General features: G+C 48.0%; 1 protein-coding gene across 2 annotated transcripts in view; it reads left to right on the top strand.

Moving 5' to 3' along the window:
- dock8 (dedicator of cytokinesis 8) overlaps nucleotides 1–26354 on the top strand; it is a 368411-nt gene that overhangs the window by 281225 nt on the left and 60832 nt on the right. For both annotated transcript variants that reach the window (XM_038804697.1, XM_038804698.1), the window contains 8 exons: nucleotides 3355–3504; nucleotides 4317–4430; nucleotides 7438–7593; nucleotides 9399–9538; nucleotides 16932–17101; nucleotides 18910–19052; nucleotides 24213–24395; nucleotides 25038–25170. In XM_038804697.1, the coding sequence (XP_038660625.1) occupies nucleotides 3355–3504; nucleotides 4317–4430; nucleotides 7438–7593; nucleotides 9399–9538; nucleotides 16932–17101; nucleotides 18910–19052; nucleotides 24213–24395; nucleotides 25038–25170 (1189 nt within the window). The remainder of the gene's footprint in view (nucleotides 1–3354; nucleotides 3505–4316; nucleotides 4431–7437; nucleotides 7594–9398; nucleotides 9539–16931; nucleotides 17102–18909; nucleotides 19053–24212; nucleotides 24396–25037; nucleotides 25171–26354) is intronic.

The raw sequence follows: 26354 nt of genomic DNA, 5'->3' as shown, positions 1-26354 counted from the left end.
CCCCCCTTCCCCGGCCAAGCAACTGCTTAACCCCCTACCCCCCCCCCCCCCCCCATTGCACTCCCGTAAGTCAACTGACTCATGCTGACCCCGGCCGCTCCCGCCTCTGCCTCCAATCCCCTTTTGGATTTCGTATCCAAATCACCAGCCCTCCCCCCACCAAAGTGGGAAAGTGAAAGTCCCACCCCTACACCCCATATAAACCAACGCGGAGATCGAACACAGTATCCCCCCCCCCCCCCCCCCCCCGCTTCAAGTACCGCCCCCACCATTTTGCAGGAAAAAGTCACCCTCCCTGCCTGGGCCGACCCCACCCCTGTGTCGCTGTTCCTTTCAACTGCAACCTCACCCCAGTCCCCGAGGCTACGGGCCCACCCAGTCCCAAGAAAACGCGGGGAAAAACCCCACCCAAACAAGCATCGCCCCCCCTCTCCCTCACCAACATCCCACATAACATACTGCAAACCATTAATTCAAGTCCAGCTTCTCGTTTTTGATGAAAGTCCATGCCTCATCCGGCGTATCAAAATAGTGGTGTCGCTCCTGGTATGTGACCCACAGTCTTGCCGGCTGCAACAGTCCGAACTTCACCCCCTCCCCTTAGTCCAGTTGAATCCTGCCCGCTTTTTGGCCAGCTCTGTACTCCAGTCCTGATAAATACGGATCTCGGTATTTTACCACCTCCTGCTCCGCTCCTTCTTCGCCCATCGCAGGACACACTCCCTGTCGGTGAAGCGGTGAAACCTAACCACCATCGCCCTCGGCGGTTCGTTCGCCCTCGGCCTCCTGTGCGCTCCATCCAACTCCAGGGGCCTCGGGAAGGCCCCCACACCCATCAGCGTACTCAGCATCGTGGTCACATACGCCCCAGCATCCGACCCCTCCACGCCTTCAGGGAGACCCAGAGTCCGCAGGTTCTGCCTCCTCGACCTATTCTCCTGGTCCTCCAGCTTCCCCTGCCATTTTTTGCGAAGCGCCTCGTGCGCTTCCACTCTAACCGCCAGGCCCAGAATCTCATCCTCATTGTCAGAGGCCTTCTGCTACACCTCCTTCATCGCCGTCCCCTGCATCTTTTGGGTCTCCACCAACCTTTCAATCGACACCTTCATAGGGGCCAACATCTCCGCCTTCAAGTCAGCAAAGCAGCTTTTTTAAAACTCCTGCTGCTCCCGAGACCACTGGGTCCACGCTGCCTGGTCCCCGCCCGCCGCCATCTTGTTTTTTCGCGCCCGTTCTCCTCTCTGCTCTAAAGCCACTTTTTTTACCGCTCCGCTCCGCTCCTGGTCCACTCCATACAGTGCTGGGGGACCCTCACTGCTACCTTCCCACACCGGGAATCGTCGAACAAATGCTGCTGAGGCTCCTTAAAAGGGCCCGAAAGCCCGTTATCGGCAGGAGCTGCCGACTGTGCGACCTACCCAGGCATAGCCACAACCGGAACCCTTAGCTTTCAAAGCTAAACATCAAGATCTATCCCCACGAGGCACACAGGGCATGAAGATACAGAAGCAACTCAATACCTCAAGGCTCAAACAGAGTCATGAAGGAATCTCTCAAGAGAGAAAGTTGCCTGTGTGCAGTGAAACTGGACACTCACTGCAGTGATCATGCATGGGCAGCTTTCAGGGATATAATGTACTCTGCTGATCTAGAGGCCCTTGACTACACCCCTCGTAAGAATCAAGATTGGTACGAGGAAACAATGAGGTAATCTAGAAACTACTGGAGGAGAAATATCGCCTCCACAGGGTTTTTCTCAATGACAAGTCATCACTATCCAAACATGATGCCTGCCGAAACACCCGCAAAACCGTCCACTGCAAGCTCGGAGAGATGCAAAACACTTGGCTGAATCAGGCAGCAGATGAGCTTCAGTCATAGGCAGACCTCAAGGACTGGTGGAGATTCTATGATGCTCTGAAAACTGTTTAGAGCCCAGCCTACTGGTTCACTACCAAACCTCATGCCAATGGGTCAACTGTTCACAGAAAAATGCCAAATTGTATAAAGATGAGCCCAGTGGCACAGTGGTTAGCACTGCTGCCTCACAGCACCAGGAAACCGATTCAATTCCAGCTTTGGGTGACCGTGTGGAGTTTGCACATTCTCCCCAAATCTGCATGGGTTTCCTCCATGTTCTCCGGTTTGCCCTCATAGTCCAAAGATGTGCAGGCTAGGTGGATTGACCTTGCTCAATTGCATCCTAGTGATCAAAGATGTGCAAGTTAGGTTATAGGGTCAGGGCTGGGTGGGCGGGGGAGTGGACCTGCACAGAGTGCTCTTTCGGAGGGTGGCTGCAGACCCGATGGGCTGAATGGCCTCCTTCTGCACTATAGGGATTCTATGAATACTAACTGCATCCTCAATCGGTCTTTATTCGCTAGTAAAGAAGCAATCTACAGGCTACCTCAGGTGGCCACCAATGTCCTCCTAACGACCCTCCCACACTGTTAGAACTGACAAACATAATTAAACTCCTGTCCAGTTGCAAAGTTCCAGGAGCTGATGCCATCCCAGCTGAGGTCTACAAAGGTGGAGGTCAATTCCTGGACAAGAAGCTCATTGAACTCTTTCAGTCAATATGGCTGCAAGAAAGCATTCCGCAAGAATACAAAGATACCTCCACCGTCCACCTGTACAAGCAGAAACAAGCCCACTAATCTTTCAGCAATCATAGAGAAATCTCACTCCATTGTACTGTTTATCCCAGGCATTTTCAAAGTCGGGGTCGGGACCTGACCTGTGGGTGGGTCGCGGAGCCTTCCGTCGCGGCACTCCCAATTGTGCAAATTCGCGCTCAACATCCGCAGCAGCCAGCTTTTAACAATGCCAGCTGCGAGCGGCCTTCAAGATGATGGCCTCGACCATAAAAAAAATGCGGGCGCACTGCACATGCATGCCCGCTCATTGGTGCGCATGCGCGTGGTCCCAAAGGTTGGCCGGTTGGTAAAAATGGATCACGGAAAAAAAGTTTGAAAAACACTGGTATATCCTGTGAGGTGGACATAAATGATCACATTGCACTATTTTGAAGAAGAGTAAGGGAGTTGTCCCAGATGGACTGGCCAATATTTGTCCCTCAAGCAACATCCTTTTGAATAGTGGTCATTTTCTTATTGTTTGTGAGACTTCCTAAATATGTGTTTGCTGTCACATTTCCTGTGTTAAATCAGTGACTACATTTCAAAAGTAATTCATTGACTGCAAAGCACTTTGAGAAGCCCTTAAGTAAAGGAGGTTACTTAAATGCTAGTTCTTTCTTCCTTATCTTTATCTCTTGGTGATTTTACTGATTTGTGATTTCACAAATGTTCTTGTAATAATTATAAAAAACATTTTTGTTCTGAATCAAAGGTTAAAAGCATGGCTCAGTACCTTTGCCAGATGGACAAGCAGGATTCTTCCCGAAAACTACGCTTCTCTGATCGCTTCAAAGATGACATCATTACTATTGTTACTATTGTTACTGCAGAGATTGGCACGATTCTTGTGAAACAGCAAAAGGTAGATTTTCTTTTAATATCTGCGCTTTATGTCAAAATGTTTAAAAAGGCAATGTCACTGAGGTAAAATATCTTGTCAGGCAGTTAACATTCTCAATTATGTTCTTTTTTTCCCACCGCACCACAGCCCTGGTGTGTGCAGGTTGGTTGGTGGGTAGGTTAATATATCAAACCACTGCCGATTGTCATAAAAAAACCCATCTGGTTCATGATTGCCCTTCAGGGAAATCTGCTGTCCTTGCCTGGTCTGGCCTACACGTGACTCCAGGCCCACAGCAATGTGGTTGACTCTTAAATGCCCTCTGAAATAGCCGAACAAACCACTGAGTGGGCAATTAGGGATGGGCAATAAATGCTAGCCCAGCCAGCATTGCACACATCCCATGAAAGGATAAGTTCGAATTAATAAGGAGGCTTTCGTCTCCCTGCAGATTTCAGTCATAGCCAGCAGCCTTCTCTCCATACTGACTGCCGACAACTAATACCACAAGTCTCCAGGCTGGTCCTTCTGCCAGTACTTAACTCTTCCCTCTCACTAGGCAGGCAGTCATTCTGGTTGGAAAGGGTACTTCTTAAAATTATTCAAATGACGCCTTTCCATTGAACTGGGCAGGGCTTCAAGATCCCCAGTCCTGTTCAATTCTTTAGCAGCTACTATGCTTCTCCTCATCTTTTTGCCTCCTCCTTAATATTGAGGCCTTGGTGATTGAAATAACTACTTCAGATTAAATCAAAGGTGTCACAAAAACCATTGAAACCTCAAGAGACATTTCTCAGGTTGTGAAATATTGATTTTAATTTTCTTCATCTCAGGAAGCAGAACAAGCAGAAAAGATCAACATAAGCTTGGCATTTTTCCTGTATGACCTCCTTTCTCTCATGGACCGTGGCTTTGTATTTAATCTCATCAAAATTTATTGCCAGCAGGTAAAAAAACATGTTCTCTTGCTACATTTCTGGTGTACAAGTCTAAGACAACTTCTTGATATTCTTCACACAACAATGTCAAGCACAAAATTGCATTCTTTACAATTAATATTGAGAGAAGTCTGAAAATGATCAAATGCCTAAATCATGGGTGCGATCTAACGGAAAGTAAAGACTCCCGTTCTGGGCGGGATTAGCAGGGTCGTTCCTCATCTTGTAGTGGTGGGATGCCATTATTGAACGGCAGTCTTAGGATTTTCTGGGGCCTGAGTGGGGAATGCCTACCGAGGCCGCTCTCAGTTGCATTTCCTGCACGGAGGAGCTCCATTTGCCAGTACAAGGCCCCGATCTCCCGACCCCCGATACCCAAATCGCCTGTTGGGGGTTCCTCAAGCCCCAATATCCCATCTCATCTGGGAAGAGGCATCCCTGGGCATGGGCAATGAGTAGAGGCACCCCTGGGCATGGACAAATTGACACCTGGCAGTGCCCAGGTGGCACCTTATTAAGTTGATCTGAAATTACTCTGGGTTATTTTGAATTTAAATCATTTGTTTTCATGTTTTTGTTAAAACAGTGAAGAGACAAATAACAAGCCATTAGTGTCCCATAGTGTAATTTCAGGAAATTGGTCATTACTCCCATTTATTTTTGCCTTAGGGCAAATTTCTATCTGGGCAAACTGCTCCAGCCTAGGGAGCAGACAGACCGCCTATCCCCAATGTCCCTGCCAAGCTAGCTCTGGAATCAAATCTTGGGAGAGCCACCAGAATAGCCTTTCCTTTCCTACAGCGATCCTTCCCTTTATAACCTGGAGAGAATTGGAAACATGGCTGTTTATCGATGATGACTGTGTAGTCACATCCTAGCTGTACTCCATTCAAAAAAAGAACACAAGCACAATTTTTGCCCATTAAACCTTGATATAAATAACATGTAGTGTTGCCTCAGGCCTGAAGTTTCCTCTGGGGTGAATTGTGCTGCCAGTGGAAGGTTAAGCCCGGACTTCTGGCCATCACATTGCCCTCGATATTACCCCAATCTACTTTCCCTGCTATCGGGCTTATGAATTAATGTTGGCTGGGCTTTTGGTGGAAGTCCACTGCTGCTGAACAAGAAAATGAGGCAGCAGTGCAGTGGGAAAGAACCAGGGCTGGATTCTGAGTTTCTGAGGCGAAGTACTGTGGGATGTTCACGACAGGAAAATCAGCATGAACCCCTCACCGATTTCAGTATTGGTGAGGGGCTAACACCGGCGCCTAGTGACACGCCCGCGGATTGCGCCAAAAACAGCCGGAGAATGGCCGAGTCCCAGGCCGCGCATATGCACGGCTGACAACCTGCAGCAGTTGCGCTGTACAGCATGGCGCCGTCCGTGCGCAAACCCTATTCTGCCAACCACGACCCCACAGCCCACCCCCTGGCTACCCTCCACCAATCCCCCCAGTCCTAGCAGAAGCCTCCCCGGCCAGCGGCATTGGTCCCAGCCAAATCTGGTGGCGCTGGACACTGTCCGCAATCGGCATACTGGGATCCCGACCGTTGGGGCCACATGCGGCCTGGCCGATGATGCACCAATGGCGTTGAAACAGCGCGCGTCACAGTGCTGCTGGTTTGGAGTGGGCGGACCGGCAGCAATCTGGCGCCAGCCCCGCCCCGTTTCCGCCATCGGAATCCATTCTCCGTCATGATTTTGGCGTTGGGCTACAGAGAATCCCCCTCCAGGTTTCCCAACGACACCTTTTCTCTCCCCCACACTACTTCATTTATTTGTGATAGATGATCACCAGGCACTGTATGATTTCCCTGCTGAAACAGGTGAATGAAGCTTCCTTGCTGTTCTTCCAATACCATTCAATCTTCCAATTCTTTTGCTATGCTGCCCAGTTTTGAGTAGGAAAATTGAGAAAAATCCAGCCCTTAAACTTTGTTACTATACCTTATGGACCAGGTGGCTGCCAGGGTTCAATTCTTATCAATGTTGAGTTTTCTAACCCTCACCATGGTGCTATTGGGTGCAGCAATTATCTGCAGCATCTTTGAAATAGAGACAAACAATGATCAGCTCCTAATCATTTACCAGGAATCCATGCTAACAATTATGTACATGTGTATACCATGACTGTGATGCTCCTGTAGTTGAATAGCCTGACAGTATTGCTGTCTATTGTCACACACAAGTCATTTGGATAAAGTACTGGACAGCTGCTAAAGGAAAGAAAGCAGACAAAATTGAAAAGATAGCTAAATACCAGAGTCAACTCCACATCATCTTGTGCTCAACTTAGTTTGATCCAATTCAAGGTGGCACACGGACTCATCTGACCAAGGCGAGGATGAGTGGGTTTTTTTCTGGATGGAGGACAGGTGTGAACGTTGTTCTCCGAGACCGGTAAACCACACTCATACGTTCTGGTCTTGTCCCAAGTTAGTAAGCTTTTAGGTCTCTTTCTTCAACACCATGTCAGAGATACTTCATGTCAATCTGGAACCATGTCCGCTGGTGACCATTTTTAGGATGTCAGACTCACCGGTGCTGCAGATGGCGGTGAGGGTGTCCTTGCCTTTGCCTCTTAGTAGCCCGGAGGTGAGTTCTGCTTGGGTGGAAGTATCCTATTCCGCCCAGAGCCTCGGCCTGTTTGGGTGACCTCAGGTCGTTCCTACATTTGGAGAAGGTCAAGTACACCATTAGGGGGTCAGAAGAAGGGTTCCACCAAAGATGGCAACCATTTCTTTTATTATTCAAAGAATTAGTCACCGTCAGTTGTTAAGGGAGTTTAATGTTGGGGGGGGGGGGGGGGATTAAGTTTAGTTGTGTTCTAGATTGTTGATTGTGTTTTTATTGCATTGTAATTTGAAGCAACTGTTTTCTACTATTCTGTTTATAATGAAGAAGTTTTCAATATTTTTTTTAAAACAAAAGAAAGCTAAATACAACTGACCATTTATATGAACCAGAATATTGTGTTGGTTTCATTAACATTATTTTGAACCCGCTCCTTTGTAGCTGTCGGGCAAACTGCAATCACTGCCCACCCTCATTTCTATGAGACTGGAATTCCTGAGGATACTCTGCAGCCATGAACACTATCTCAGCCTGAATCTTTTCTTCATCACAAATCAGTCTGCACCAGCTTCCCCATGTCTCTCAATATCATCACAGGTGAAGACAATCGTGCATCAAATTTAAACTATTTTGTTTTGTGAACCTTATTGTGCCTTTGTTTGAATGACATTGCATATGCTAAATGCCATCCGTGTAATATGTTCCAATCACACAGTTGGAGAAACTCCAATCTTGTGAGTTTACTTATCAGCTGTAGCTGATTTGCTGATTTCATTTGCAGGCAATATCTTCCCCTTTCATTGAAACTCAAAATGTGGGTGTGATTAATGGCCAATATTGCAGGCATAATTTGTGACTGGATTTTCTCCTGCCACCCAACTTAAGCACTTACCATTCTGCAGGTTTTACAATTCTCAGGCAGGCTAAATGAACTGCCTAATTGGCAAAGACATAAACAGAGCCTAGGCAACAATTTGAAAGCAAAGACTAGTGCTTGCAGGTAATGCTCATGGATCCTGGTCTACAGATCAGGACATGTTGGTGATTGAATAGCTTAATAGAATTATGCATAGATTTAATTTTGTCCATACATTCACATTATGGGCTTCAGTGAAAGAGGAAAATAATACCAGCATCTCAAAGCTACAGTTCATGAGTAAATGCACAAGGCTAGACTTTATTCATCTGGGTGAATGAAACGTGTTACACAAAAGGCACTTGCCATACATTCACCTGAGGAAGGAGCAGTGCTCCGAAAGCTAGTGTTTGAAACAACATGTTGTACTTTAACCTGGTGTTGTAAGACTTCTTACCATACAAAAAGGGGCAGTTATAATCAACCCCACTGACTTCTTGATAAGCAGTACAGCATACACTCTGGCTGCAATATTGTGGAAATGATATAGAGGCACTGAAGACGGTGCAGAAAAACTTTACAAAGGTGGTTCCTGAAATGCAAGAGTGTACATGTCAAGAAAGGATTGATAGGCTCGGTCTTTCCTCATTTGAAAGTAGAAAGTTGAGAGGTGACCTAACGGAGGGCTTGAAAATTCTGTAAGGTTTTGATAGAGTAGGTACGGAGAAAAGCTTTCCTCTTGTGAGAAAGAGCATAACTAAAGACCATTGATATGAAATGAAATGAAAATCGCTTATTGTCACGAGTAGGCTTCAAATGAAGTTACTGTGAAAAACCCCTAGTCGCCACATTCCGGCGCCTGTTCGGGGAGGCTGTTACTGGAATCGAACTGTGCTGCTGGCCTGCTTGGTCTGCTTTCAAAGCCAGCAATTTAGCCCAGTGTGCTAAACAGCCCGTAAGATATATAAGATAGCCACCAAGAAATACAGTGGGAAATTCTGAAGAAATATATTCACCAAAAATGAAAAGAAAATGTGCACCACACTTCGACAAAGTGAGGTTGAAAGAAATAATCTAGCTCTATTGAAGGTGGAACTAGACAAGCATCTGAGAGAACAGAATAGATTGGTGCAGTTATAGATTGGGAGGAAAAATGGGAGGAGGCTCAAGTGGAGCATAAACACCAGCATTAACTGGTTGGGATGAATGGCCTGTTTCTGTGATGTAGATCTTGTGAAATCCTATTGTAAATTTATGGCTCGTATTAATTTAGTTTTTCTATCATTTATTGACTGGCCAATATGTAAAATGTGGCAAGCTGTTCTTTGTCTAGTTATGTGAATGTAGCACATCCTTAGCGGTAAATATTAGCCATTGTAGCTCAATTTTAAATTACACACTATTTGTGGATTCTTTCTTTTATGTGACATTGGTTGGATTTTCTTCAGGCGAGGGAAAAAATGTAACTTTTATTTTACTTGAGATTGTTTTTCTCACTTTGTATGTTAATATTTTTGATTTTGATCATTTCATTTTTATTGAACAGAATTCTAGCTCCTCTTCAAGTGTTCAAGACCAAAGAATTGCCAACATGTTTGAGCTTTCCACTGATTACCGTCAGCAGCACTACCTGACTGGGCTTCTCTTCGCTGAGCTTGCAGCAGCCCTGGAGGCGGAAGTGGAAGGGTACGGCTTTTAAGCTTAGTTTTTCATTTTTTCGCAGGAATTGTTGCATTTCAGTGAAACAAACGAGTTCTATGGAACAGACTTGCATGATGCCCATGAGGGTGATGGGTAGAATTTATTGGCGCTCCAGAAATGTGCCACGGAATTGTATAACTCCAGTTTATTCCAATCGCAAATCCTCGATTGTGGTAGAAATGAGAAGTTAGGTGCTTCTCAACAGCAGAGGAGAGGAACGGAGGGAGCCACCTTGACAGTTCAGCACCCTTCCTAATGATCAATAGAAGATTGACATTGACAAAGACCTGGGTGCAGGTAAAGAAGCGAGTGACAAAGGGAGACTAAAGAAAGCAGAATTCAAAACTAATATATTGTTGGGGGAAGGAGACAGAAAAATTATGAGAGCAAAAAGTACTTCTGGATTTCATAGACCCAGTCTGACATCTGGTTGTCCTGGTTCATAGGTCACTGAAAGCTAACATGCAGCAAGCAATTAGGAAAGTAAATGATTATGTTGGTCTTTATTGTAAGAGGATTTGAATACAAGAGTGAAGAGGTTTTGCTGCAATTGTATAAATCCTTGGAGAGACAGTACCTGGAGTATTGTGTACAGTTTTAGCCTGCTTATCTAAAGCAGGATATACATGCAATAGAGGGAGTGCAACGGAGGTTCACCAGAATGATCCTGGGATGGCGGAATTGGTCAATGAGAAAAGATTGATAATAACTGGACCCACATTCTCCCCGTGTTTGCGTGGGTTTCGCCCCCACAATCCAAAGATGTACAAGGTAGGTGGATTGGCCACGCTAAATTGCACCTTAATTGGAAAAAATGAATTGGGTACTCTAAATTAAAAAAAATAAAAAATAACTGGACCCATATTCTCCAGAGTTTAGAGGAATAAGAGGTGATCTCATTGAAGCATGCAAACTTCTTATGGGGCTCGACAGGGGACACCGTCTCAGAATGGCTAAGCCATTTCGGATTGAGATAAGAAGGAATTTCTTCACTTAGAATGTAGTGAATCTTTGGAATTCTCTTCTGCGGAGGACTGTGGAGGCTTAATGATTAAACGTATTCAAGGCAGAGAATGATAGATTTCTGTATCGAAAATATATCAAGGGGATATGGGGATAGGGCAGGAAAATGGGGTTGATCCAATTTAAGGTACACCTCTGTTTGCCTGTTGGGTGAAATTACTAAGAAGAGTATTGATGAGTTTATTCTAAGGATTGCTGTCCAGAAACATGGGGCGAAATTCTCCGACCCCCTGCAGAATCACGCCCCGCCGATCGGCGAGCCCCCTGCGGCGATTCTCCAGCCCGCCATGGGCCGAAGTCCCGCCGCTGGGAGGTCTCTCCTGCCGCCGTGGTTTGAACCACCTCTGGTGGCGGCGGGATAGGCGGCGCGAGCTGGCCCCCAGGGTCTTGGGGGGGTGGGGCGATCGGACCTAGGGGGGTGCCCCCACGGTGGCCAGGCCCGCGATCGGGGCCCACCAATCGGCGGGCGGGCCAGTGCCGTGGGGGCACTCTCTTTTTTCCGCCACCGCCACGGCCTCCGCCATGGCGGAGGCAGAAGAGAATCCCCCAGCGCGCATGCGTTGGTGGTGACATCAGCGGCAGCTGACGCACCAGCGCATGTGCGAACCGGCGAAGGCCTTTTGGCCGGCGCCGAGCGGTGGGCATCAAAGGCCGTTCTTGCCGGTTTTGGCGCCAGTCGGCGTGGCGTCAACCACTCCGGCGCGGGCCTAGCCCCTCAATGTGAGGGCTTGGCCCCCTAAAGGTGCGGAGAATTCCGCACCTTTGGGGAGGCCCGACGCCGGAGTGGTTGGCGCCACTCCGCTACGCTGGGACTCCCCGTCCCGCCGGGTAGGGGAGAATCCCACCCATGAAGTGACAAGTGTTAAAGTCACAGAATTGCAGTTTTGAAAGCAAAATGTCAGCTGAATGTATGTTGGAATGCAGTTCTGGAGAGACATATTGGACTTGAAACGTTAACTCTTTTTCTCTTGGGTAGCACGGTGGTGCAATGGTTAGCACTGCTGCCTCACAGCGCTGAGGTCCGAGGTTCGATCCCGGCTCTGGGTCACTGTCCGTGTGGAGTTTGCACATTCTCCCCATGTTTGTGTGGTTTTCGCCCCCACAACCCAAAGATGTGCAGGGTAGGTGGATTGGCCCCTTAATTGGAAAAAATTAATTGGGTGCTCTAAATGAAAAAAATATTCCATTGTTGCGTGGAATATATTTACAATCAGTGGAAATGCCTTTGGTACAGCTATAAGAGATAATGCTGACGCAAGGGCCCGACAAAGTAGAAACCATCATGAATGCAGATACATCTTGTTGTTTTTTACATTTATTATAAACTATATTTAGACAGAAAAATCCAATATAAGCCTGAAAAGAGCTGCTGGTCCTCACCAAATCAGACTTAGATATCTTCAAATACCAGCAACTATTAATGACATCAGTCCCATAATTCCCTTCCTGGCTGGTCACTGGATTGCTTGTGCCCAACATGTTTAGAAATATGGGGGCGAAATTCTCCGACCCCACGCAGGGTTGGAGAATCGGCCGGCAGCGGCATTGATGATGGTTGACGCCATTCAGTGTCGGGGGGGGGGGTTGCGGCATCGAGGGGGGGGGGGTTGCGGCATCGGGGGGGGGGTTGCGGCATCGGGGGGGTTGCGGCATGGGGGGGTTGCGGCATGGGGGGGGTTGCGGCATCGGGGGGGTTGCGGCATCGGGGGGGGTTGCGGCATCGGGGGGGGTTGCGGCATGGGGGGGGGGTTGCGGCATCGGGGGGGGGTTGCAGCATCGGGGGGGGGTTGCGGCATCGGGGGGGTTGCAGCATCGGGGGGGGTTGCGGCATCGGGGGGGTTGCGGCATCGGAGGGGTTGCGGCATCGGAGGGGTTGCGGCATCGGAGGGGTTGCGGCATCGGGGGGGTTGCGGCATCGGGGGGGTTTGCGGCATCGGGGGGGTGTTGCGGCAATCGGGGGGGGGGTTCGGCATCGGGGGGGGTTGCGGGATCGGGGGGGGGTTGCGGCATGGGGGGGGGTTTGGGGGCAGGCGGCGTGCAGAGAGGGGGGGCGACGGATGGCCGGGGCCAACGCACCGTCGCCCCCCCCCTCTGTACGCCGCTGCCCCCTACCCCAACCACCCCCCCTCACCACCCCTACCTCCCTCCAACGCCGCCCCCCCATCTCTCGCAACGCCGCAACCCCCCCTCTCAACGCCGGTCCCCCCCCCCCCCTCAACGCCGGGTCCCCCCCCCTCAATGCCGGTACCCACACCCCGTCCCCCTCCCTCTGAAGGCCGGTACCCACACCCCCCCTCCCTCTGAAGGCCGGTACCCACACCCCCCTCTCTCCTCCTCCCCCCTTCCTGCCTCCTCCCCCCTTCCTTCCTCCTCCCCCCTTCCTTCCTCCCCCCCCTCCTTCCTCCTCCCCCTTCCTTCCTCCTCCCCCCCTTCCTTCATCCGTTAGTGGGGGGGGGTGCGGCGTTAGTGGGGGGGGGGGGGGTGCGGCGTTGGAGGGGGGTAGGGGTGGTGAAGGGGGGTAGGGGTGGTGAGGGGAGGGGGGGGGGTTGGGGTAGGGGCAGCTGCGTGCAGAGGGGGGGCGATGGTGCGTTGGCCCCGGGCATCCGTCACCCCCCTCCTCTGCACGCCGCTGCCCCTACCCCAACCCCCCTCACCACCCTACCCCCTTCACCACCCCTACCACCTTCACCACCCCTACCCCCCTCCAACGCCGCCCCCCCTCCAACGCCGCCCCCCCTCTCTCAACTCAACGCCGCAAACCCCCCATTTTTTCTCTGTCTCTGTCTCCTCCCCCCCCCCCCAAATGCCGGTCTGTCTCTCTCTCCCCCCCCCCCCCCCCCCCCCAAATGCCGGGTCTGTCTCTCTCCTCCTCCCCCCCCACCAAATGCCGGTCTGTCTCTCTCTCTCTCCCCCCCCCCCCCCCCCCCCCCAAATGCCGGGTCTGTCTCTCTCCTCCCCCCCCCCCCCCAAATGCCGGGTCTGTCTCTCTCCTCCCCCCCCCAAATGCCGGGTCTGTCTCTCTCCTCCTCCCCCCCCCCCCCCCCAAATGCCGGTCTGTCTCTCTCCTCCTCCTCCCCCCCCCCAAATGCCGGTCTGTCTCTCTCCTCCTCCTCCCCCCCCCCCCGAAATGCCGGTCTGTCTCTCTCCTCCCCCCCCCCCCCCAAATGCCGGGTCTGTCTCTCTCCTCCCCCCCCCCCCCCCCCCGAAATGCCGGGTCTGTCTCTCTCCTCCTCCTCCCCCCCCAAAATGCCGGGCTGTCTCTCTCCTCCTCCTCCCCCCCCCCAAATGCCGGTCTGTCTCTCTCCTCCTCCTCCCCCAATGCCGGTCTGTCTCTCTCTCTCCCCCCCAAATGCCGGGTCTGTCTCTCTCCTCCCCCCCCCAAATACCGGGTCTGTCTCTCTCCTCCCCCCCCCCCCCCCCCAAAATGCCGGTCTGTCTCTCTCCTCCTCCCCCCCCCCCCCAAACGCCGGGCTGTCTCTCTCCTCCTCCTCCCCCCCCCCCCCAAAATGCCGGTCTGTCTCTCTCCTCCTCCCCCCCCCCCCCCAAAAATGCCGGTCTGTCTCTCTCCTCCTCTCCCCCCCCCCCCAAACGCCGGGCTGTCTCTCTCCTCCTCCCCCCCCCCCAAAATGCCGGGCTGTTGTCTCTCTCCTCCTCCCCCCCCCCCCCCCCCCCAAAAACGCCGGGTCTCACCACTTCCGCAGCTGGTGAAACTGACGCATATCGCGTCAGTCAGCTGCTGGCCCCTCCGGGAACGGAGAATCGCCGCCTAAAAGAAGGCCCCCACGCCGGAGTCATCTACGCCAATTTTGCTCGCCGGAAATCGGTGTTACGACGGCCTGCAGAGAATTTCGCCCATGGTTAGTTGTGGGAGGGCCTGGGACGGTTTGGGTTCGGGCAGGGATTTGTGGAATAGGTGCGGGTTGCTTTATCAGGCAACGGTGGCAAATGTAAGGATTAATCGGAATATTTTAGCTTGTGTTGGGGGACGAGGCAGGGGTGTCCACTCTCCCCACTACTGTTTTCCCTGGCCATAGAGCCTTTGGCAAGGGCGTTGCAAGCGTCGAAATTTTGGCAGGGGATAGTTTGAGGGGGGTGTGGAACACACTCTATGCGGACGATTTGCTCCTTTATATAACAGACCTGTTGGGAGGAATTGGAGGAATTTGACCGGTTCTCAGGTTATAAATTGAATATGGGCAAAAGGGAGATTTTTGTGACCCAGGCAAGGGGCAGGAGAGGAGATTGGGGAGATGCCGTTCAAGGTGATGGGAGGGTACCTGGATATTCAATTGGCACGGGACTGGGGTCAGCTTCATAACTTGAATTTGGGTATACTAGTAGAGTAGATGAAAGGGGACCTCCGAAGGTGGGACGTGCTCCCGCTGTCATTGGCAGGGAGGGTACAAACTGTGAAAAAGACAGTCCTCTTGAGATCGCTGTTTGTATTTCAATGTCTCCCAATTTCCATCCCTAAGGCATTTTTTTAGGAAGATGAATGCGGCGATCTCGGGTTTTATTTGAGCCGGGAAAGCCCCGCGGGTGAAGTATGTCCTGCCTGAGCGGGGGCGTGGGGAGGGGGGTCTGGCTCTTCCGAACTTTATCAATTATGACTGGGCGGCTAATATATCGAAGGTCAGGGTGGATAGTGGGGGAGGGGTCGGTGTGGGAGCGGGGGCATCTTGTAAGGGCACGAGCCGGAGGGCTTTGTTGATGGCACCTCCGCCGTTCTTGCCAGCTCGGCACTGCACAAGCCCAGTGATAGTGGCGGCGCTGAAGGCGTGGGGACAATGGAGGCAGCAAATGGGGCTGGAGGGGGCATTGATGTTGGCATCGATCTGTGACAACCATCAATTTGCTCCAGGGGGGCTGGATGGGGGTTTTAGGAGGTGGCAGCGGGCAGAGATCGAGAGATTTGGAGATCATTTCATTGAGGAGAACTTCCCGAGCTTGGAGGAGCTAGGGGAGGAGTTTGAGTTGCCATTTGGCAACGGTTTCCGGTACCTGCAAGTGCGGGATTTTGTTCGGAGACAGATCCCAAGCTTCCCGCGTCTCCCACAAAGGGGTCTCTCGGACAAGATGATGTCAAAACAGGCGTTGGGGAGGGTAAGGTCTCAGAGTATATGAGGAGCTGATGGAGTGGGAAGGATTCCAATAGGGGAGGTGAATAGGAAGTGGGAAGAAGAGTTGGGAGGGGAATTGCAGGTTGGTTTATGGGAGGAGGCCCTGCAAAGGGTGAACGCGTCCTCATCATGTGCCAGGCTCAGCCTGATCCAATTCAAGGTGGTCCACAGGGCTCATATGACTGTGGCTCGGATGCGCAGGTTTTTTTGAGGAGGTGGAGGATGGGTGTGGTTGGTGTGGGGGAAGCCCTGCGAATCATATGCACATGCTCTTGGTGTGTCCGAGGTTAAGGGGCTTTTGGCAGGGATTTGCGGACGTCATATCTGAACCCCTGCAAGGGAGGGTGACTCCAAGTCCAGAGGTGGTGATATTCGGAGTGTCGGAAGATCCGGGAGCCCAGGGAGGCGAAAGAGGCTGACATTTTTGGCCTTTGCTTCCCTGGTGGCCCGGAGACGGATTCTGCTGGGATGGAGGGACCCGGAGCCCCCAAAGTCGGGGGTGTGGGTAAGTGACATGGCGGGGTTTCTCAGGTTTGCCTTAAGAGGTTTGTTACAGGGGTTCGCTCGGAAGTTGCAGCCATTCATCGACTTCTTTGAGGAAAATTAGTCTGTCAGCGGGGAAATGGGGCGGGGGGGGAAAGGGGATAGGCATGGAAGTGACGAATACGGGTAGGAAAACCAATGAAGGGAGGACCGTGAGACGGAGTGTTAATATGGACCATGTCGGTTGGGGTCTGTGTTTGAGGGCGGCGGGGGGTGGCTATGTTATTGTGGGTTTTTTTGTCTTTGTTGGATCTTTCTGTTTAAAAGTGTTAAAATTATAAATGCCTTAATAAAATATTTCCTAAAAAAAAATAAACCTAGTTAGTTGAAAGGAATATTATTATCCATAATATGTAAACCTGCCAGCAGCTTTTCATGAAATTGTAAGTTTCATGTAATTGAGATGCCAAGTACTCTGGGACTGAAGAGGAAAATTGCCTCTGTGTAAGACTTTACAGAATATCTCCTTTCGTTCACTGTTAGCTTCTCTGTGCGTACCACTGTCAAAAGATTTGAATACATCTAATATCATCTCAAGTGTTTATCCAGTCCAAATGATGTTTTCAGTTAACACTTAAAAAATAGCAAATCTCGAAGAAGGGAAATGTTTCCTAGTTCTTTGCAGGCCAGCTAGCTACAGAAACAACTTGAACAGAAAGGATTGATCTTCTGGTATCTGCTTGCTCCTGCAGGATAGCAAGGGTACAAAAGAAGGCGGTCAATGCAATACTCAATCTACTGTGTTCACATGATCTGGACTCTCGCTATTCAAAACCAGAGATTAAAACAAAAATTGCTGCCTTGTATCTCCCTCTGATAGGGATTATTCTGGATGTACTGCCACAGCTCTACGACTTCACAGGTACAAGCTTTTCAAATGTTCATATCTGTTAGAGTAACAGTCTCGTGGTATCAGGCATATCGATGAAAACACTTATCAATTACTACTAGATAATTAATTATCACAGAAAGAAATTATGAACATTTTGCTCCCAGCGGGGAAATGACTGGGGAAGTGGGACTACTTTATCGTACGCCTGTCTATGATCTACAGTACCTACGGTTCTCCAATTTAATCTGGTGTGCCACCCAAAATGCGATTGAGTGTAAACAAAAGAAAACACTTGTGATGAGCCGAAGGAAATCGAGAACAGGGTACACAGAGGAATCTGTAACTGGAAATGCTTCTACATTGTTTCCCTCCAGCTATGTCCCCTTAATATTTCTCTCCAAAAGGCAGTGATTGATATTGAGGTATGGTTTTGCTGATGTTAGCATTAGATGAGACAGTAAACTTAAATCCTGTCTGCTCTGTCAGATGGACGTAAGTGGCACAATTTTAAAGAACAGCAAGAAAGACCGGGTGATCTGGTCAATATTTATCCCTCAATTAACAGACTATCTGGTCTTTATTATATTACTGTTTCAGGGACTTGCTGTGTGCAAACTGATGACCATCTTTGCTACTTTTCAGTAGTTTCAAAGAGTATTTGAGAGATCTGGAATCACATGTAGGCCAGACCCAGTAAAGACAGCAATTTCCTTAAAGGACATTAGTGAACCAGAGGGGCTTCTACGACAATTATCAATGCTTTCATGGCGATCATTAGACTTTTAATTCCACATTTTTTATTGATTTCAAATTTCACCATCTGCCATGACGGGATTCAAACCCAGGTCCCCAAAGCATTACCCTGGGTCTCTGTAAAGGTAACATAAAGTCGCCATAGTTCCAGGTGACCATAGGCTGCTTTCTGCTTTGCGGGGAAGAGCTGACTGGTGGTGGTTTAACCTGAGGATCACCACAACTCAGGTGAGGGGAAAGGTTGAGAAGGCGGGGCCTTCTTGAATAACCTCAGCCAGTAAGGGAATTGACCCGCGCCACTGGTGTCGTTCTCCAACTCTAACCAGCTATCTGAGCTAAACCAGCCTGGATCTCTGGATTACCATTCCACGAGCAATACCCCTACGCCACCATGTCCCCCTTGACTGGCATCCAGAATGCTTTATTGTCCACACGGCACTTTGGGATTTGAGTCACCCTTTGGCCATGAATGCTGCTAGGAAAATGCAAGTCTATTTTTAAATACAATTTTCTTGTGTTGCCCTTGACGTGGGTGCCAGCCATTGCTGGATATCCAAGGTAATCAGGGTCAAATCAAAGCCCATCTTCAACTGCTATCCATATTGCCAACCTACTCAGACCTTCCTGTAAAATTTGAAAAGGATCCTACCAGACAAGCTGGGTAACCAGTGTGACCCATGCATATGCAGTTAACAATTGGTAATAAGGTCAGTAACCAAACGAACAACGTTATATTGCAAAACCATTTCAACAAAGCAGCTCTGTATTATAGCACAGTAAGAAGTCTTACAACACCAGGTTAAAGTCCAACAGGTCTGATTCAAACACGAGCTTTCGGAGCGCAGCTCCTTCCTCAGGTCAGAGGCCAACTCCTCCTTGTTTGTATTTTCATATGCAGTATGTAGAATTGAATTGTTAACTTGCGAATAAAGATCATTTCTGTCAGCTTACACTTCCATGGCATCATTTTACTTCCAATATCGTCAATCAGTAGATTAAGTTTGGGAACTGAATGCCAACTGTAGTATCTGCAGGTTATACTTCACCTTCACAGGACTTCTCCCAATCTGTGTTTGTTCTTTCAGATGCCCGGATCAGGAAGACTCGTCCAGCTACTTCTGATGGTGAGGCAGATACCAGCACCATCAATCATAATGTTGCCTTGATCATTGCTGGAAATCCTGTAAACACAATGCTGAGAAGTTCTGCAATAGCCTTCTCATCACTGGTATGCTGAGAGTCTCTCAGAAAGACTTTGTTTTAATTTAAATTCTGACATAGATATGCTGGGCTAGACTTCTCACTCCCCTTTCAGTGGGGTTTGAACTTGGGGAAGAGGTACATTATATCCAGTGGGTGGCCTGCCCGCAATCTACGTGCTGAGTCTGCACCCAATGTAATTTTACCAGCAGCAGAGGTGGCATCAGGTGGGACCTTAAGCAGGTTTAAACTGACTGAGCTGATGGCAGGCAAGGCTTCTGAACCATCAGATTATCCCTAAATGTGTTCACCCCCACCCATGGTTCTCCTACCTCTAGCTTCTCAAACCACTGTCCCCAAACCCTCTCGCCCATGACCTCCAAACGCTGACCAATGCCTGATCCGGCACTAAACAAGCCCCAAGCACACTACTGGCAGTCCCCGCTGTTCCCAGTGGTGCTGCCAGTTCTAGAAAACTGTTGGCTTTGACTGGCAGCCTGCACCCTAACATGTCTGTGAGGGACGGATGTCCCACCTGCGTCCAATTACTGGCTATTTAGTTGATGTGGGCAGCCGTGCCATTCGTTGGTGGTTGCCCCACCGACTGAAAAGTCATGACGGTGGGGAGGATGTGGGGGTGGGGGGGGGGGGGGGGGGGGGGGGGGGGGGGGGGGGGGGGGGGATGGGGGGGGGGGGGGTAGCACGGTTGGTTGGCGTAGACTTTGGCAGCTACAGTGGCCTGTAAAATCTAGGTAGGGAAGGGTAATATAGTTCAATGGCAATATGTTATTTTCATCACAATGATAAGCAACACAATGACATTTTAGTGATTCTGTGATACATTTTGGTGCAAGGTGGGTGAAATGGCACTGTGTGATCTTTGTGTTCCAAAATGTGTTTCAGATTAATTTGTTAAATTGTTCGTGTGCAAAGTCACATAATTTGATTTTACTTGGTTGAATCTTATAAGTTTTCCAAATACTTAATAAATGATATGGCAGTTTATATGTCCATTACTTTATATATTTTTTAATTCTTCCATGAGACATGGATGTCGCTTGCTAGAGGCAAAGACTTTTGATTGCCCATCCCTAATTGCCCTCGAGAAGGTGGTAATAAGCTGCCTTCTTGAACTGCTGCAGTTCATGTGTTGTAGGAACACCCTCATTGCCATTCGGGAGTTCCAGGATTTTGATCCAGTCAGGATATTGTGTTTCTTATTTTTTTCTCTTCATCTTTCTCTTCTCTGTTCTGCCCTTCACCTCCAAAGCAATGCACCATTTTTGGTCCAGAGCTAACTTCTATCTAAGACTCTGCCAATCTCTTAAAACATGCTCATGATTTGCTGAACCTTCTGGCTGAGTGACTCTCTCTTCATTCAAGTGGGGTTATTCACAAATGATTCACTAATGTTTGGTTCCATTCACATTCCTCTGGTAATGAAACCATTGACAACATCCAGGTATGGGCCGATAAGTGGCAAGAAACATTTGCACAACACACGTGTCGGCCAATGACCATCTCCCACAAGAGAGAATCTTAACCACCTCCCATTGGCATTACATGACATTATCATTGTTGAATCTCCCACCATGAACATCCTGGGAATCATCATTGGCTAGAAACTCAACTTGACCAGCCACATGAATGTTGTGTCTATTGGAACAGGTCAGAGATTGGGAATTTTATGGCAAGTAACTCCTATTTTGACTCCTCGTAGCTTTTTCACCATCTACAAGTCGCAAATCAGAAGTGCAATAAAACACACTCTAATTGCCTACATTTGCAACAACCCTCAAGATGCACAATACTACTCAAAACAAAGCAGCCTACAAGATAAGTAGCTCATCCATCACTGTAGATATCTTTTTTTTTTAATAAATTTAGAGTACCCAAATAATTTTTTCCAATTCAGGGGCAATTTAGTGTAGCCAATCCACCTAGTCTGCATACCTTTGGGTTGTGGGGGCGAAACTCACGCATACACAGGGAGAATGTGCAAACTCCCACGGACAGTGACCCAGAGCCAGGATCGAACCTGGGACCTCGGCACCGTGAGGCAGCAGGGCTAACCCACTGCGCCACCGTGCTGCCCACTGTAGATATCCTGTCCTTCAACCATGGATGCACCGTTGCTACAGTGTATACTATCTACAGGATGCATTGCAACAACCTGTCTAAACCTCTGGCAACATCTCCCAAACCCACCACCTCGATCAACTAGCAGGACAGGGGCAGCAGGTGAATGGGAACATCATCATCTCCAAGTTATGCACTATTCTAACTTGGATATATATCACTATTGCTTCATCAACAGTGGGTCAATATAGTGAAATACCCTACCTAACCCTCTGTGGGAGTTCTTTCACAACATTGGTTGCAATGCTTCAAGAAGGTGGCTTGCCAGCACCGTCTCAAGTTCATGGGGATGTGGAACAAATGTTGGCCTTGCAAGCAATGCCCTTATCCATGCAATGTTTTTTCTTAAATCTTCCTGATGGAATTGCAACATCTCTCCGTGGCAAACTCTCATGGTCACATGGCTAAGTTCATTAATAAATCATGTGAAAGGCCATGGCACAACTTTCACCTGACCATTCTATTGTGCTTTACTGCCCTGCAATCTAATTTATAGATCAATTTAGTGGAAACCAGAGCACTGTGGCTCTTCACCACTCCCAATTAGATTTGCATTCCTCCGTGCACTAATTTTAGGGAACTCATTGACTGCATTAAAATAACATTTTTGAGAATTTGATGCATTTTAAATAGTGTGATAAAAAGTACATGCAGAGGAGTTTCTAAAACCTCATCTCTTTCTGGAATTTACCAGCCACTAACTTATTGATCCTGCCCGAGTGCAGAGATGGTGTAGGAAATTCATGGGGTGCCTCCATTCCGAATACAGCTTTATTCAACAGCAAATCACAGAACCACATTGAAATTTGCTGTGTGTTAGTAGGACTATGGTTTATGGATGATGGTTACATGTGATCTGTGCTTTGTAAATAATTAGAAAATGCTTTGATTAAAATATTATTTAAAAAAAAAGGAATTTGTTGTGTGACAATGTAGGAGGCATACTACAGTCATATAGAAAGTAATTTTTCAGCTGTTGTATGATTTTCCCTGTCTTTAATCATAAATAAATCAGAATATCACCCAGGTAGGTGGCATGTGGCGCAGTGGTTAGCACTGGGACTGCGGCTCTGAGGACCTGGGTCACTGTCCGTGTGGAGTTTTCACATTCTCTCCATGTCTGCGTGGATTTCATCTCCACAACCCAAAGATGTGCAGGTTAGGTGGATTGGTCACACTAAATTGCCCCTTAATTGGAAAAAATATAAAATTGGGTGCTCTAAATTTAAATAAAATAATTTCAACCAGGTACATAAATTGCAAAGGGGTCGAAATTGGGCAACTCTAGAAACAGGACTGAGCAATGCATGATTACCCCACGCACATCAATGTGAAATGGGCAGCACGCCAACTACATGCAACCTGCTCACTCCCATCATCGTGGCATGCAGCCAGAGGTAATTGCACGACTTAAAGTCAGCCTGCAGCTCTTAACGGGAAGATGCATTGTGGCTCGAAAGGAAAACCCTTCTACAAGTCACTGTCACATGAAAAATGACTGAGTAACGGCACAACATGAGCGAGAGCATGCCCCCAAGATTCTGGGGTGCGACACTAGAGGCCTTGGTGGAGGAGCTGAAAAGGAGAAAGAGGGGCCAGGAAGTCCTCCAGATAAACTCTCGGAAGGCAGTGGTGTCAGCCTGCCATAAGTCCTGCTGCAGAGGTATCAGAGGTCGGGTACAGAAGAGCTTAAATGTTTTGTGTATTGGCAAACCTGCCAGAAAATCTGTGCACATTATCAAGGAGTATTGAGGAGTCCAGCACCAACTTTACACAAGTCTTGGAGCCCATCCAAGATTTCCCTACCTTGCCAAGTTAAATCTTCCAGTGTCCTTTTTTTAATAAAAATACCCTTCACTGCGCCCTTTGTGCACAATTGAATGGATTTCATGTTGTAAGATTCCACCTGGTGATTCAGCGTTCTCTCACTTTTCACAATCCTTTCCTTGACCACGGGTCCCATCCTCACCAACCCTTTGCTGGATATTTAACCCAAGAGTAGTCTTTCCTACTGCTTGGCGCAGCAATGTCTGTTGTGGGTTCTCTTTTCCCAACTCTTTCAGTCTCTGCCTCTGAGAGCCTTTGAGTCTTCAAACAGCGAGAACCACTGCCTTTCTGTTTTCGTTCAGGTGTTAAATCTAGCACTTGACTTCAAATAAGTGGTGAACTGGGTCCCATGGCATCCAAATCGCTTGGGCTTTTATCTGGGCAGAAGGAGTTCAGATGCCCACATCTGCCAAATCACTCAATTTTACCTCAAATTAAAGCAGGTAGTTTAAAACATAACCATCTTATAACATCCAGTAGTCATAACTCATACTTGAAGTGTTAGCTATCTTCCAACAATAATACAGGGGTCAATGGAGTATATTCAGAAGCATGGAAATATCTAAGAGGTCAGTCATCCCTAGAATTAAAAAGTAAGTTAATCGTTCGGGGGTAACCCTTCATTAGCAATGATTTTGATGGGGGTAACAGAATCAAAACATTAGTCTGTGTTCATCAAACTGTTGTGCATTTTCTGTTTTAGTTCAGTGTTCTGTGTCAGGAATCTTTGCGGGGATTCTCTGGCAAGAAATTGATGGAATCCCGAATCCCCCACTGGAGAACCAGCTTAAATGGACAAAAATAGCATTTCCACCATTTCCCTGGGGTTTCTACAGATTTTCCAGATTTATTTCAGGAAACTAGGAGGACCTATCAGAATTTCTCCCTTACCATGTTTGTAGTTTTAATTTTGTCCTTTCACATTGCAAAGCAAATTCTGTATACTAGATTCAACCGCTGTAAACCAAGTTGTCCACACTAGACTCATCCCACAAGTCCTGAAAGACGTGCTGTTAGGTAATTTGGACATTCTGAATTCTCCCTCCGTGTACCCGAACAGGCGCTGTAGTGTGGTGACTAGGGGCTTTTCACAGTAACTTCATTGCAGTGTTAATGTAAGCCTACTTGTGACAATAAAGATTCTTCTTATTATTATTATCTTTAGTACTCTGAAGGTAGGATTTTGTATGATTATTGAATGTTTTGTTTTATTTCTCCGCAGTCGAGCAAACCGACAACTCCACTGGCTGCTGATACGAGTCGGGATTTGCTGATTTCTTTTTTATGGATCCTGAAGAATGCTGATCAAACTCTTATCAGAAAATGGGCAGCAGATCTCCCTGTCACCCAACTTAACAAGCTCTTAGATCTGCTGCATCTCTGTGTTTCCTGCTTTGAGTACCGGGTAAGGATGCAGGCTGCAGTGCTGTCTACTGTAGAATATACTGTCACACATTTAACATTACACCTGTGTTTAAATGAGAAATCAAAATAAGGGGCAATGTACTGGGATATACTATTCTTAAAAATGTAAAAGTCCAGAGGTACCAAGCAGTTCTCTCAGCATCTCAATCGAAAAAAGACAAGTTAATATTTTAATTGAGATCCTTTACTGCTGAATATTTGCAACATTTTCTGTCTTTTTTCCTTTTCACCTCCATACACTGTGATGTGTTAGTACGCTATACTAACACTTACAAATAAACTACGATCATCATGCCAACTCCTGCTTGCAGAAAATATAGAAGTGTAAATTTGGTGGACAATCAATGGATTTTTCAGCCCCATTTTGTTTCTCCTCTCAATAAGATCCACATGCATAAAAAATGGTGAAATTGCATTTGCAATTCCTCTGATTACTTGGAACAGCTGGCCTGTTAGTTACCACATGTCAGTATAGTATAACCTATCCATTATTTGTACTGTAAGTTCACTTCCAACTTCAGAAAAATGTTAGAAAATGTTATAACACTTGGTGCAGAGAGAAATTAAGCATTGAACTATTGTTTTAGAAGGAACCTATCATTAGTTTTTTTTTGCATTTCAGGGCAAAGTAAGTTCAGATAAAGTCAGCACACAAGCCCTCCAAAAAAGCAAACATACTAAGGCACGTCTGGAAGAAGTGCTTCTGGGAAATGCAGGAGCCCGGGGAGAAATGATGAAGCGGTGCCGTGGCCCAGGTAGGACATTCACCTCCTTTTGTAGTTCCCCAATAAAACAAATCCCTTTGCTTTAGAGAGTCACTTATCCAGTCAGAAATGCTGTCCGTCTAATTCGGGGGTTTTCAAACAGGGGTAGCGACTCGCTCACGGGTGTCGGGACGGTCACGGAGCGATTGGTCGCGCCATTCCCCTGATGGTACTGATCGTGGGGAAAACGTCCAACAGCCACTCTCGGCTTTTACATCAAGAATGGCTGCCTCTTCCGCCTTTTAAGTGGAAATAAATGAGGTTGTGTGGAGTCTTCCGGCCAGAAACGGCAGCGGAAAGCAGGTCATTCGCCCTGCACGCACACTTGATCTCCAGCATCCTCCAGGTACATGCTTTTGGCACCAAATCACAGAGCAGTTTTGCTTTCATTTTCCAGCTGATTGCAGGCAAGGCAAGTGAACTGTGAAGATTAATGGTTTTCTGAAAAGTAAGAGACGGCCAAAGACTCAAATAGGCAGTTTACCTATTTGACAGGATCTCACAACATGATCTGCTGGAGAGAGATACTTAAGAATGTCCAGGGCAGGACAGAGCAGTGCTAGTGTTTCCTTTGTATAAAGCTCCAGGGCCTCTGGGTAACAGCCTATAAAGAAGAAACTTAACTCGTGAACAAAGCAGTATAAAGATGATTCCTGAGGTATGGTTTTGTCAATTGTACCAATGCAAAGCCCATGTGTGTTATGTGCAGGGAAGTACTGGCAAACGAGAGTTTTGACAGAGAAGTGGTGGGTGAAAAATTGCTTTTGTGTTTGAGACCCCAGAGTCAGTATTAACTTAGAGATGACTCCAAATTACAAGACTACACTGCTTTAGCTGACCTGTGATGTCACATTAAAGACACAAAAATAGAGCATGAGACTGTCAGCATTCCGGTGTTGCATCTCCCAGGTGTATCCAGTGCTGAGTAAAACGAGCATCTTGTTGCTATTTCCCTGCATGTGCGAGATTGGATTTTCCATTTTCATAAAGATTAAGAAGGCACAAAGGAACTGGCTGAAATCTGCACCAGTTGGTGTGCATTGCTCTCTCCTCCTTTGAACCTGATTCAAGTGAGATCGTGAAGACCAAGCAGGCTCCCCTTTCACATTAAAGGAAAGCATCTGGGAGGCAGAGGGAGTAATAGAGAAGAGTTACAGGGATGTAGCCACACCAAA

This window comes from Scyliorhinus canicula, chromosome 8 (genome assembly GCF_902713615.1).
Source record: "Scyliorhinus canicula chromosome 8, sScyCan1.1, whole genome shotgun sequence".
Lineage (NCBI taxonomy): Eukaryota > Metazoa > Chordata > Chondrichthyes > Carcharhiniformes > Scyliorhinidae > Scyliorhinus > Scyliorhinus canicula.
Note: the sequence above shows the minus strand (reverse complement) of the source record. Positions and strands in the feature narration are given on the sequence as shown.